Here is a 14,499-nt window from a genome sequence, read left to right on the forward strand (position 1 = left end):
AAATCGCAGTGCCGGTGGATAACAAAGAACAACCGCGGGACGTCGTTCATGCTGAACGACGAAAGTTACTTTCCTCTCTCGAAGACCCACATTCCAGGAAATGACAGCTACTATTCCAGCAACAAGTCGGCCACACCCCCGAAGTAAAATATAAGGTTAAGGTTGGACAGAGAATGCGCAAAAATCGCAAAATAAAAAAGCAGTTTTTTCCACACCGTGTAGCAGTACTGAATCAACATACTACATAAGCTGTTTGATTTTTATGAAGATCTAACACACGGTGTGGAAAAACACTGCTTTTTTCGTTTGCGATTTTTGCGCATTCTCTGTCCAACCTTCAGCATATGTTTAAAAAAAGTTATGCTGTACAATGCCATATCGGACAGAGGGATTTCAAAGCCGTGGTTCAATCTGAGCGGTCTGGCCATCAATCAACAAGTGTACCAGAAGGAGTGTCTTCAGCAAATTCTTCTGCCGTCTTCTGGTCGGACAAAGCGTCTTCCCATTACGGCAAGAAGACGCTGGAGTATCTTGAGCACAAAAAGATACCGTACGTGCCGAAAGAAAGGAACCCGACCAACTTGCCCCAGTGCCGTACTATTGAAGATTTATTCGGCTCCCTCAGTGCCCTAGTGTACAAAAATAATTCGCGAGCCAGGGATACGAAGCACTACCAAGACCGCCAGGATCCGGAATTGTATCCGGCAGATGGACGTCAGTGACGTCCAGCGCTCTTGTCAGAGCATCGCAACTAAGTTGTGTCGTACGGCTGACCAGGGCCCCTTCTCCAATATTCATTGACGTTTTGTTGGAGAATAAACATTATGTTTTTATTAAAAAATACTGAATCCATTGAATTTTTTTTGTTTTTTAAATACATGATTGAAAAAATTCTCATTTTTTATTGAACACCCGTTAGTATCTTTTTATGTGTTTATTTCTCACAAATACTTGGCTCTAGAGGGAACTATTGTAAATGCTTATTTTTACCGAAGCAATAAAGTTTCTAACTCTTTTATTTGCATAGTAACAGGTAAATTTCAAAACAAAAATGGTTTTTTTCTTCCAAGATTGCAAACGGATTTTCAACTTTTCTAGTTTTTAGTGACAAAACTGCAGGAGCGCTATTTCTGTAAAAAAAATTGTATAGTCCTTTTACGACATGGAATCAGAAAGGCAGTGGATTCATTTAAACTTAGGTGTAATTGGTCTATCTCTTTTTCTGTACTAAACCGGTGTAGCACCAGGTAAAACGAAAACGCTATAAGAAGCTTAAGCCCGGACTACAATGAACAAATATTACCACATGCCTCCATCGCGTCCTAATAAATGGAGTCGCATAGTTTTTCACCTCTTCTCCAAGATATGATTACATATTGCACTGTTAAAACGTAGTTGCTATTTTATTAATTTTTATTTTCGAGATATTGCTTCAAAAGGGTTTTCAAGCGACACAGCAGCTTCGTCAGTCAGTGCCGTCGCCGTCAATATAATGACACGTAACGACAGCGACGGATGGTTCAGTACAACGATACAAGAAGTCGATTAAATTTCGTTAGCTAGTCCAGTCACATAATCGAACGTTTTTGGTTACACGAACAAGTTGCAGCGTTGTATTTATTGCATGATACCCAAACCATATAATGCTTTCCGGAGGATTGGCATGATGAAGATAGAATTGTGTGTTTCGTAAGCTATCGACTGGTGCCGCAGACAGGTGAATACTGGGGTGGTGAAGACGACTCAAAAGGAAAAAAAGTGCACGAATAAAATAATGAAAATTATTGGATGTAGGGGGTACTCGAAATGTGATTATAATCGAATGAGAGGAAAATACATAAATAAACAAACAATTTAATCCACCTAACAGTGTTGCGAGACTATTCTTGTAACAGTAAATACATTTGTTATTAGCATTTGCACGTACAACCGGATTTTAAATAAAATAATATACATTATTTCTATTGTCAATCAAAATTTGTATTCTACAGCGTAAGATTCGATTTTGTCATCCTGTTGAATTTGACGATTTGTTTTATTGAAATTGATGATATCATAGACTATTAGTTGGATTCTGAGAGTTATTTGCGATACTATATGGTTCATCCATAAACAGGTTTAATAGAAAGAGTTAGTGGTGAATGTCAAATAGAGACAACTAATCTCGTGGCAAAATTCAACGTTATTTAGTCAACTTATATTAAAATTCGTCTAATCATTTACAGACATTATAAAATTGGTATGTTCTATACTGTTTGCAACTCAGTACAAATTGTAACACAATTGCACGTTGTGTGGCCTCTAGCTGATGAATCAAACGAGTTTTGTGTAAGTCTGTTTTCGAGCACGATTTTTTCTTCTTATAGATGCCAAATATGAAATGGAATCCTGCCAATTCCATAATTCGAATAGAATGATCCTATATTAAAAAATGAAATTTTATCGATGTTTAGATGAATTTTCTGAAGTGTTTGCTGTGGCTTCTTTATTGAATGGTTTCCACGACATCATAAAAATCATCGGTAGTGTTCAATTATTATGGCACATAAAAATCCAATTGGAATTAAAATTATTGTAAAATCTGTTATAATTTATTTTTAATAGAATAAATGGATATTTTTTGTCATAAAAACATTTTATATATTGAAAAATGCATCAAAAATAGAACACTAACTATGACTTATAGTTATGACTTATAGTCACTTTGACTTCTGGGGTAATTTCTATACTCTTCTTTTATAACGAAAGTAAAACATAAAGTGATAGCGAAACAAAATCACGCTTCGAATGATACTAATCAAGAAGTGGGTATGAGCGACCTGTAGTTATTTGTGTTATAGAAACGTGCATTCTGTTAAGCTCTAGGTATGCGAGAATGATCCCTGGGAAGCGACGGACACGATAGTTATCGTGTAAGGTACCTACATACTAGTGTTTTGTCATTCTTATACATAGCTAGCATCAGGGTGGTCGTTGGATCGGTCGCGGTAGGAATAAGGGAGATGTAATGAAGGAAATCTTGTCACGATAAGTTCTGTTATGTTAGTTACCTCTACCAGTCATTAATAGCAATTAGATGTTCGACTGTACACAATGCTTAAAGATATTATGTATATTTTACTCTCAATCAACGCGCATCAGAAAATGGAAAATATTTTAAGAAAATTGTCAGTTGGGTTTTATTGACTCGCAGAAAATTCTTTGGGAGCTGTTGAGATGGTTGTATTTTGATAAAACTGCAAGTCTTTTTGGATATGACTCGTCGATTCAAGATTTTTTTGAAATTTATGTGAAAATTATGTTTTGACTTTTTGTTGTCTCCAGAAGTGACGATGAAATGCCATGAGCTTTGCTTTGTTCTTCGCTCATGCTGTAAGCGTCGAACAGAGTTTGTTAAGAGGTTATTATTATTTCTTGAAATATAATGGAGTTAGTAAATGTGGAAAAACTCGAAACAAAACAAAACGCTATTCCAGATATAAAACCTAACAGTAGCTTCCAATAACAAAAAACGGAACCGGGCCTGTAGCTACCATATAGCTGGTAAAGTGCTGACGAATTCGGTGGATGTTTCTAGACCGACGATGAAACTTATGCGAAAGCCGATTTCAAATAAATTCATATTCCTAGCACATTAAAATTTGATCTCACGGATAAATTCTAGAAAAAAATGAATTGTTCCTGTGGCAAGAAAATCTGCATTTTTGTGACGGATATGATTCACAGATATATAAAAGAGTTTAGCTCAACAAACGGATTTTTCTTTTCATTAAGTCCCACGATGGCCGAGTTCTGCTATGGTCAGATCTATGACTTGCTTCAATGGTAGAACGATTGGAGATTATTGGACGATACTGAAGAGGAAGCTGGAGATGAAGGAGCAGTTATCAGTTATACTGGTTAGAATAAAAAATGGTGGAATTAGCTCACCAAGACCGTGACTGAGGAAGGTTGACGGCTGCTGATGGGCGAGCATTCATTCAAAATAACGATAAATGAATTGCTTTTGATTTGTTTGATGTGCGCTAAATTACAAATTATTTTGAGACATTCCTTCGAGATTGCGATATCGGAAATATTCTTGACTAAGCACTTTTCAACAGGAAAGCCTTACTTTTGCAGTCGTAACTGAAAGTTCGGTTTACATTATTAATTTCGCACTCAATTAGAAATGATTGCGAAATAGGGAAACTATAAATTAAATTTACGGATATGAAACAAAAGTTTGCGTCTAATAATAAAGCGTTTAGTAGAATGTTGGTAATTTGTTTTAAAAACTTCCACCTAATTTCAGATTTTTTGCTCAGAATATTTGAAAAAAATGCAAATATTCTCAAAATTTCCTCTATCTGAAACGTTTTTCCTGCGTCGACACGTAGCTCATCAAGTTCTTCGCTGGTGAGCCATTGTGTATAAGTGCAAAGTGTACTAAGAACGTTATAGACATTTCCACAATTATATTGAACATAACCAGCCATAGAGTCATAGTTTGGAGAAATGAGAAAGGCACAATTGTACTACTAGGTGGATTTAAACAGGTTTTTCATCATACGATTGTTTCTAGATTTTTTCCATTGTATAAATGTGCTACAACATTGTTTGGAATGTTAAACTGCATTACTTTGCCGAAGACGAAAACGTGATATCGCTAGTATGTGAGGAGATATTCACGTTGAAGTGAAAGAAAAGCACAACAAATGTTGAAAAAATCAGAACTCCCAAGGTGGCTCTCTATAGAAGTACTCGAGTTGAAGTTTATCTCATTCCGTCATCAAATACATTAGTTCAGAAAAGTAAGGTTAAAATCGCATTAATTAGCCTTTCCTACTTTTGTAAGCACGTCTTCAGTAAATCGAAAGTTACTGTTGTTCAAAACCTGAATGTATACATCCAGTGATGTACCAAATCGGGTTTTTTTTTATAATTTTGGGGCCTTTTCCCGGTTAAAACGGTTTTTTCATGGGAAGAGTGGTTTTTTTTGCAATTTTTTGAAATTTTAATAAAATCTGAAAATTCTGGTTTTGGGTTTTGGTCAATTTAATCATTGTTTAATCGCTGATCCCACTTTTTTTACCAATTTTGTAGTTAAATAAGTGATATGTTAGCTGTTCAACATTTTTCAAGCTAAGTCGATTGCGTTTCATACTGTAAAAGTAGGTAATTTCAGTGAATATCTACCTAATTTCTTTAAAAGTGGATCAGAATCTAAAATTAGAAACAAATACGATAAAAGTGGCTATTATTCTGATTTACATTAGTCAGACTAACTATGACTATTGTTTGCTATATAAAATTTATCTAAATTATATAAAACATGCTAGAATGGCTGCTGACACCCAAAATAAAAATGAAAAAAAAAATGCTTAAAACCCGTTTTAAATATATTAGAATGTAAAAATAGGATATAAACTTCAAGCGTAAAAATCGGAAAGTAGCTCTTTTTTTTAGATATGAGTCGATTAAAAAAACCTTCAGTATAAAAGCCCTAAAAATATATCCCATTCTTACAAAGGACTTGTCTTTATTCAACTTTTAATCTTCAAGGGTAACGTTATACGGATTTTTCTGCGAGAGAATTATACTGGAGGTTCATCCTTGCCTACTTTTCGGGTGAGAACTTACTAAGCGATTCTTATGCTGAAGGACCCCTATCCGATTTTGACGCTTAATTTTTATATTAGATTTTTACGTTCTACAATATTTTATTGGGTTTTTTAAAAACATCCTGGCGATTTTTATTTTCGGTCATTCGAATATAAATGCTAGATTTTAAAAACGGTTAATGAACCTCATCCCATGTTTGGGTCGGGTTAAAATGATTTGGGAAAAAGACCGGTTAAAACCCAAAATAAAAACCTGGGAAGATGGAATTTTTCCCATCGGTACATCACTGCATACGTCTGACACTAGAAACTGATGATTCCGTTGCGCCTACTTCATAACAATGGCGCAAGTGCACTCAAATGGCGAGTAATCAAATGGATTTGATGACGGAGTGAGACAAACTTCAACTAGAGCATTTCCATAGAGGGATGCCTTAAGAAGATTTGATATTTCCTGCATTTGTTGTGCTTTTCTTGCATTTTAATTTGTTTTCCGAGTGGTTTGCCCGTTTTTGCCCGTAGAAAAGTTATCGGCATTGGAAAATACCTAATTTTAATCATAAATCGTTAATATCTCCTCACATACTAGCAGTAGCAAGTTGCCGTCTTCGGCATAGTAACGCAGTTTAACATTCCAAACAATGTTCTAGAACATTTATGTAATGGAAAAAATTAGAAGAAAACTTAAGATAAAAAGACTAGTTTTAAGGGACCTTTCATAAATAATGCCCTATATCTCAAAAAACTTAAAAACTAAAGAGTTGAAGCCTTCAGATAAAGGGTTTGTAATGAGTTTCTCTACTACTTTATTGAATTAAGTATTTTTCTATCTGAAATATTGAAATTTCGTAACTCACTATTAGGAGGATTAATCATCAATTCGGTAAGACGGAAAGAAGGGGAGCTCTATCCCAAGAAACTTTCTTAGAGACACCAAATTGCTAAAGTCAACAATTTTGACGCCCTCTAGAAAAATCCTTTTTTGCGCTTTAGGACCACTATGCAGTGGGTCAATAATGGTCAATTGAGAAAATTTAGATTAAGACTTAAGTAACATTAAGAGCCTCTCTTTGTTTACTTTCTCTTTCGACTACAATACTTTGCACAAATGTTCCAGTACATATCGGAAGCTAACGGTTTTTACTAGACTTCTATGGCAAGAGTAGAGTAGAAAATGTTGCATCGGTCGAGTAATGAATAGAAGACAAAGACCTCAAAGGGAATCCCTCAATCTTACTTATGTCCTAATCTAATTTTTATCCAGAATTACTGAAATACTTAAAGATTTCTGCCCGTTGGATACCACAAGTAGAATTATACCACAAGTAGACGTTTTCACAATAATGAACATAAATAGCCTTGGAATGATAGTTAGGATAAACGAGAGAGGCACTTTGGTGAATTAAAACAGGTTTTTAAATTCATTGCTGTATTTGTTCAAATCGGAGCTTTCTGTATGATCGTAGTCATCACCTTGTAATTCAGGAACTAGAAGTCAAGTATACAAAAAGTTCAAAAGTAACTTGAAAAAATATCGATCATTTGCAGATGGTTGAAGAAATTTTATACCTTCAATATACTTACTTCAAACGAATTCCCAAACCAAAGGGATTATGCTAATTTAGAGATTATTAAAAGACAGCGAAAAATAAGAAGAAATATTCATCCGCTAAGTCGCTTTGTTCGTGACCGGCAGTTTCTGATGTGACTCCCTTTTGACGAGAATATCGAGTGAGTCCGCAACACCCAGTTCCTAACAAGAAAACGAACACCTTGTATTATACTCAACCCTGCATATAAGTTCGGAAGAATGCGATTGATAATTGCATGTAATAATAGGGTTTCTTATGCACCTACTATTTCCCGCTGTTGTGTGTTCAACATTTTAATCATTTTCTCTACCCAGCCCATGCGCTCTAGCCGATTTCACTGGAAAACCACAATTGCATTTAGAAACACTCATTGCTCACTTAAGCTTAAGGTCGGTTCGGGTACCGTTGTAATCTCCGTTTGATATTACAAGTCGATTGAGAAAATGAGCGAGAAAGGAGCGCAGAGAGAGAGATAGAGAAAGAGCTAGAGGGAGGAAAAACTCCGCCAAAAGCGGAAGATTTTTCACGTTGTTTTATCAAAGTACTGCCCGTTAATGAAAAGTGTGGAAATCCTTTCCAATGCTTCGGTTTCACATATTGTCCTGCCAATTCCCAATGGATTTTTCATGTTCAGATTGTATAGTATTTTAGTTGGTGGCATTTCGATATGTTGTTGATGAAGGTGATTAGTTTGAAATTAGGATCTACTTACAACTGTAAGTATAGCTACATCGTGCACAGGCGAATGCAAATGCTGCGTGGGGCGGCGGCGAATGTAAATGCTGCTCGGTTTTCTGCGGCGAATATATTTGAGTAAGAGAGGGAAAAACAACGTTTGGACAAATGAACGGACGGAAACACAAGCGCAATCACAACGACTACGGCTAAAAATAGTACAGAACCGTGCAGTTCTAGTAGTGTGATTAGCTGGCTAAACATGTATAATTAAACCGATTAGATTTAAGTGCTCTAGCCAGTCGAAGATTGATTAGTAGAAATGCTGAATCGATTTTAATTGAGCAAAAATATAGTGTTTGTTTTCTTCCGACACGTAGATATTTCAAACGGCAGCAACCAGTAACAGTGGCAGTTGCAAACGGAAGCCAGGAACTACAAGGTGCGTGTGTGGTGTGCGCGCCCGTGAGCGTGTGTTCGAGAAACGGTCGTGTGTAGGTGTACAACGAGGACTACACAGAGCGGAGCACACGCCTCACACTTCACTGTGATCAATTTGGTTTCAAACGAGAGGGTAGATGTGTATATCAAAATTGTACGAGTACCTACTAGTGTTTTGTGTTGAACCCTACAATCCAAACAACAATAATAATTAGGCAGTGCGGTGAGATTTTCAAACCTTACACGGAACCATCAACACGGAATAACAGCGACGGAGTGGTGGCGGCATTGAGCAAGTTCGGAAAGACGGATTCTGTAAAATAATCGCACCGCAGCTAGACTGGCTCGGAACGGTGAAGCACGGGGGGCAGAGTCTCCCGATACGTCACCGGAAGGCGGAGCCACCTGCTGGTGGGCGCCCTGGTCAGCGATGGGTTGCTTCGGATCAGCCGGATCGAAACAGTCGGACTCAAACAGTTCTGAAGACACCAAAAGTCAGAAACGACGGAGCGATGCCATCACGCGACAGCTGCAGAAAGATAAACAGGTGGGTATCGATTGAAGATTTTTTTTTCGTTGGCGGTTGTCGCTATTTACTGGTTTACTCGGCACACCCAGGACTCTAATAGAAATTTGGAAGCTGTGCGAACTAATTTTTTTGTTGATGCCGTTCAGGCGCATATTATAGTTATACCGACACAGTTGTGGCAAACTCACAATTTGTCCAATTGTATCAGTCCTGACTGTATGTACAGTAGAATTGTATAACAACTTATTTTCTTGTTCTCATTCTGTATTTACCTGTTTCAAATTTTCCAGGTTTACAGAGCCACTCATAGACTGTTACTACTGGGTGCCGGCGAGTCCGGCAAATCAACAATCGTAAAACAAATGAGAATATTGCATGTTAACGGATTCTCCGATACAGAAAGGAAACAGAAAATAGAGGATATAAAAAAGAATATCAGAGATGCCATATTGGTGAGTGTTATGTTTTATTCAGTATATTAGGTACATCTAGCTAATACATAATCGTCAATATTATTACCATTATCGAAAGTTGTTCATTTGCTGCCCTTATCTACATGTGCATCCATTATGAAAGCACACGTGGTGGTGAAAACGCTGATTGGCAAGGATTAAGTTGGTTTTAGCCACATTTTTCTATGTAAAACTAATTGGTTGGTTGTATTTGCCCAGGGAGGGGTGCTACCGTACGATCTAATCGAACATAAAGAAATAATTGATGCTAGAAATTTATCAGTACTAACAACAGACAAAATTTAATACTAATACTGTTAACGCCAATCTTCAACTTCTGATTCGATTGAACAATATTCTAAGACGTCAATATCAACGTTCTGGGGATCCTGCTATGAAATGTATCTATCAGGATCTACAAAAAGAAGTTAAGCATAGCAAATCAAACCATATTCTAAATCTTTCTGGAAACATTCTAAAGTCCTTAACAAACCTTAGAAACTAATTTCAGTTTTGAAAGAAGGTGACTATACACTCCTTACAAACGGGGAAAAGGCTCGAAAACTTGCTTAGCAGTTTGAAAATGTCCATAATTGTAATCTCAACGTTGAGTCCTACTAAAAACGAAATCATGCAAAAATATAAAATTGTTTCCAGTAAAGAATGTTTTTATCGATACTTACCTAAAAGTGAGTAAATTCGTTTTATGTTTTAACGACATTCGATTAGTAAGGGACCGGAAGACATGAAGTATTTTAATATTAAGAGCCATAAAGCTCAAGAAAGATCAAGGATATGAAGGAAGAACGTTTAGAAAAGCGTGGAATAGGATCATCAGGAATCAGTAGCGTCTGGTTCCAATGGCACGTTCCCTATGTTGATCGGAGATTTGTGCCTTGACCTTAATCGCCCTTTCATCGTTTCCCTGATAGGAAGCATTGGCGAAGTGGTAAGGTTAGGGGTAAGGAAAATAACAACACAGAACAATTAAAACAGAGCATTCTGCAAGGATGCTGAACGAACTGCAGGTGCTACAATAGCAGGAATAAAACTTCCAATCCCCAGAGGGATTTAGAATTTTTATTTAAACTATGTGCGAATATATCAACACCCCCGAGGGGACATTGAGGTAACAGAACGACAACATCCCCGCAGAGATATTGTCATTCAAATACGGCTAAAACTGTGGCTCTTTACCATACTGGGTTAGGAACAATAGCATATCCTTTAGTATCGGCTCTCTGTGCACAGGTTCATCTATGGATGGAGAACCAAAAATCCGGATGCGCAATTGGCTTACTACAGGGAAGTTGCATAGCAAATGGTATGATGTTCTGCAATCGGATTCACAAAGATCACATGAATAATACTCAGCACGCTGAATAGCAGCCATGTGATAATTGAGTTTGCAATATCCAGTCAGTGACCTGACTAGAATACTGCAATTGTATTTGGAAAAATGCAACAAATTCTTTGACGTCCAAGTTGTCGCTCCATCCAGCTAGACAGCCATTCCTCATGAAGAGGAATTCTCAAATTGAAAGCTCGAAAAGGAAAACTATGAATGTAACATCATACTCATCCTAAGCAACCATGTTGGAGCATACTCATCCTAAGTAAGCATGTGGGGCCAGCAGCCAACGTGGATAAAACAAACTCACTCATATGCATCAGAAATTGCTTCTGGTTTCAGAAACATATGTAGTGTTTTTATGTTCAAAAGTGCCTCTAGAGCAGCAGAAGGTGTTGTCGAGAACGCACCAGTCATCGCTATCGAGACCATCCTCTGAAGATGGTTCAACTTTGATTGGATTGTCATAACATCTCCCTTCTGACACCAAATAAGGCACTCGTAAGCCAGTATTGGTCTAACAATTGTTGTGTAGATCCACTGAATGTACTTGGGTTTGAGAGCCCAAGATTTGCCGAAAGCCCGTCTACATTGGCCGAAGGCCATGAAAGTTTTCTTGATCCTGAAATCGATATAATCCATAGAAGTGGTGACAGCACACCACCTTGAAGACATCAGCAGACACTCAGTTTCTTTATCTCTACTTGGCTTAACAATGAGCACAGATGTCGGTTGCTAAGCATTGCGTATATCCAGTTCGTGATATATGAAGGTACTCGATGACCTCGTGCTCCAAAATGGATTCGAAAGACACGTTGTCAAAAGCACCTCCAGTATCGAGACAAACTTCATTGCTTTTGTGAAAAAGCTTTTTCAATGTTTATTTGTTTATTTGTTTATTTATTTATTTGGGAGCAGGGAAAAGCCCGCTGGAGCTGAATTTAGCTTTAACTCTCTCTCCAGCAGGCATAAAACCTCCTCATCTTTTATATCAACAGATAACAAATATCCAAATGATACAATTCAACACTTATAACTACAATTAAAGCTAACAGCAAATCTTAATTACTATGAAACTATTACTAGACTACAGCTAATAAGATAATGAGCTCAAAAACGATTTTTTGATGGCATTACGGGACAAATGAAAGTCGAAGTCGTTGGAACAGCGATTGAAAAGACGGCACATACTGACGAAAGGTCCGTTATAGCCATAATTTGTTCTGGCTAACGGAATGCGAAAGAAAGGATGGGTTCGAAGACTACGACGATGAATGTCTATGTCCAAAAGTAGCAGAAGTTCAGAGCAGTCGATTCGAGATTGCAGTAAATCGGCGATGAAAACTGCTTTCGAAACATCTCGGCGTACAGACAGGAGATCGAGATCAATAAGCTTACAACGATCTATGTAGCTCGGTAGGTGCAGTGGGTCCCTCCATGGGAGTCTACGAAGTGCGAAACGAACGAATTTGCGCTGAATGGCTTCGATGCGTTGAATATCATTATGGTAATAAGGTGCCCAGACTACATTGCCATATTCGAGTGTAGAACAGACTAAAGCACAATAGAGTGCTTTTAAACAATGTATGTCGGTAAAGTTCTTGGAGACTCTAAAAATGAATCCTAGCAGCTTGGAGGCCTTAGAAATAGTGTACTCAATATGGTGTTTGAAGTTTAGTTTGGGATCTAAGTAGACTCCCAAATCTTTAACATATGATTCCCGTTTGAGAACGGTTTGTGAGATATTGTAGTCGAAATTAACTATCGAGTGTTTGCGAGTAAAGGATATAACCGAACATTTGGAGGCATTTAACATCATCCTATTGGAATAGCACCAATTGGTGAATACATCCAACTGGGATTGCAAGAATTCTGCGTCTTTGGCATTCCTGATAAGGTGAAATAGTTTAAAGTCATCGGCAAATGATAGTTTCTTGCACTTAAGCAAATGGTTTAGGTCGTTTAAATAGAGCAAGAATAGGAATGGTCCGAGATGACTACCCTGAGGAACTCCGGAGCTGATGGCAAATGGTGGAGTCGTGCAGTCGCCAATTTTCACTGCCATTTCACGTTCGGTTAGATACGAGTGGAGCCAGTCCAGGAAGGAGCCATTAAATCCAAGTCTGCTTAATTTGGAAACTGTTATCTGATGATTAATTTTGTCGAATGCCGCGGAGAAGTCGGTGTATATGGCATCTACCTGCAGTCTTGCTTGCAAGCATTGACTTATGAAAGATGTGTAAGATACCAAGTTTGTGGTAGTTGACCGTTTAATCATGAAGCCGTGTTGAGTCTCGGATATGTAGTTAGAGCAGTTATGAGTGATGAAATCGAGCACAATCAGTTCGAATAACTTAGACACTGCACATAATGCAGCTATTCCGCGATAATTCGAAATTTCGCTTTTGTTCCCTTTTTTGAACACTGGGAAAATGTATGATTTTTTCCATAAGTCGGGAAACAATCCTGATGACAGAGAGCTATTGAACAGCATTGATAATGGAAGCTGGAGACTATCAGAGCATTTTTTTAGTACGATAGATGGAATTCCATCGGGCCCTGGACTGGACGATGACTTCAGCTTAGAAAATGCTCTGCTGACTGTAGCGGGTGTAATAATAGGGTGAGAGCGGGTGTAATAATAGGTGTTGTAGCCAACATTGTGTAACAGGGTGGTAGTAGACTTCCCCCACTGTTATGCATGTTGCATTGCATGCAGCTCACCCAAGCTAACATCCCGAATGTAGTGGTCGATTAAACGTTCCACTGATTTGAGAAGGAAGAATCTGACTGATCGGTCTAAAGCTCTTTTTCTCCTCATAAGTGACGTGGCCACCTTTGTGAATTAATTTTACAGTTATTTCCCGCCACCGTTATGGAATGTATTCTATTGCAAGACTACAAGTAAGAACTTTATTCAAAATATGCTTGAAATGTTCATATACTTTTTGTAGTAGAACTGGAATGATTTAATCTTTTCTCGGAGACTTATACGGAGCAAAACTTCCAATCGCCCATTTGATCGATTCGGTTGTCACAATTCTACTGCCCAAGAATCAGAACTACCAGGGGCAGTCGTTAGTGATGGCTCCGTACAGCCTGGAAAGTGTGTGTCAAAAAGACAGTTGAGTACTAGATCTTCGCCAGACGAGTATTCACCATTGGCAGTTCTAATCAAACTAACATGAAAGTCTTTAGATTTCGAAAGTAACTTATTTAATCTATTAGTCTCGTTGAGACGTGAGACCTATCATAGACATACGATATCTAGCAAGACGTTTAAATAATCAAAGACGATGTACTTATGATCTGATAACGAGCGTTCGAGTTAGTTTGGTACGAGCCAGTTTGCCAATTCATACGTAATACCGTCAGAGCAGAAAGTTACATCTAACAGCTCTTCTCTGCCAGCTCGTGTAAATGTTGGACGGGTTTCTGCATTAAGAATGTGCAGATATGTACTACTTAAGTATTCCATTAATTCAGTACCTCTCAAACTGAGCTGCCCCAAATTATGTGGTGGACATTTGCATCACTGCCGATTATGAGGGAAAACCCATTTCTGTTACAGTATGATACAACCATTTAGAAGGTTGTGGTTCATTATGCGACAAATATACCGAACAATAGACGCATTTCTTGTTTATGTTATCAGCAGCCATATTGACTGTAACAGCACAAGTATTGCGAGGTGTGAGGTCGGATATAAGACATGCGTCAATAGTACTATTCGCATGTATACATGTACGAGACATTTCACGTGGATTTAACACGCCTTTTTGTTGAAAGCTACGAATACGGAGTTAAGTAGCTTTCCAACATAGAAATTTTCTTTATGGAAATACGGTTCTTGAAC

The 14,499-nt window shown here is 37.7% G+C and overlaps 1 protein-coding gene across 7 annotated transcripts in view; it reads left to right on the forward strand.

Annotated features, from left to right (window-relative positions):
* LOC131693026 (guanine nucleotide-binding protein G(s) subunit alpha) overlaps positions 1 to 14,499 on the forward strand; it is a 57,869-nt gene that overhangs the window by 17,311 nt on the left and 26,059 nt on the right. For 6 of the 7 annotated variants that reach the window (XM_058980487.1, XM_058980493.1, XM_058980488.1 and 3 more), the window contains exons 2-3: positions 8,251 to 8,858; positions 9,131 to 9,292. In XM_058980487.1, the coding sequence (XP_058836470.1) occupies positions 8,742 to 8,858; positions 9,131 to 9,292 (279 nt within the window). In that variant the 5' untranslated portion in view covers positions 8,251 to 8,741. Of the gene's footprint in view, positions 1 to 8,226; positions 8,859 to 9,130; positions 9,293 to 14,499 lie in introns of all 7 variants that reach the window. The other variant, XM_058980492.1, reaches the window with a different exon arrangement.

This window comes from Topomyia yanbarensis, chromosome 3 (assembly GCF_030247195.1).
Source record: "Topomyia yanbarensis strain Yona2022 chromosome 3, ASM3024719v1, whole genome shotgun sequence".
NCBI classification, from domain to species: domain Eukaryota; kingdom Metazoa; phylum Arthropoda; class Insecta; order Diptera; family Culicidae; genus Topomyia; species Topomyia yanbarensis.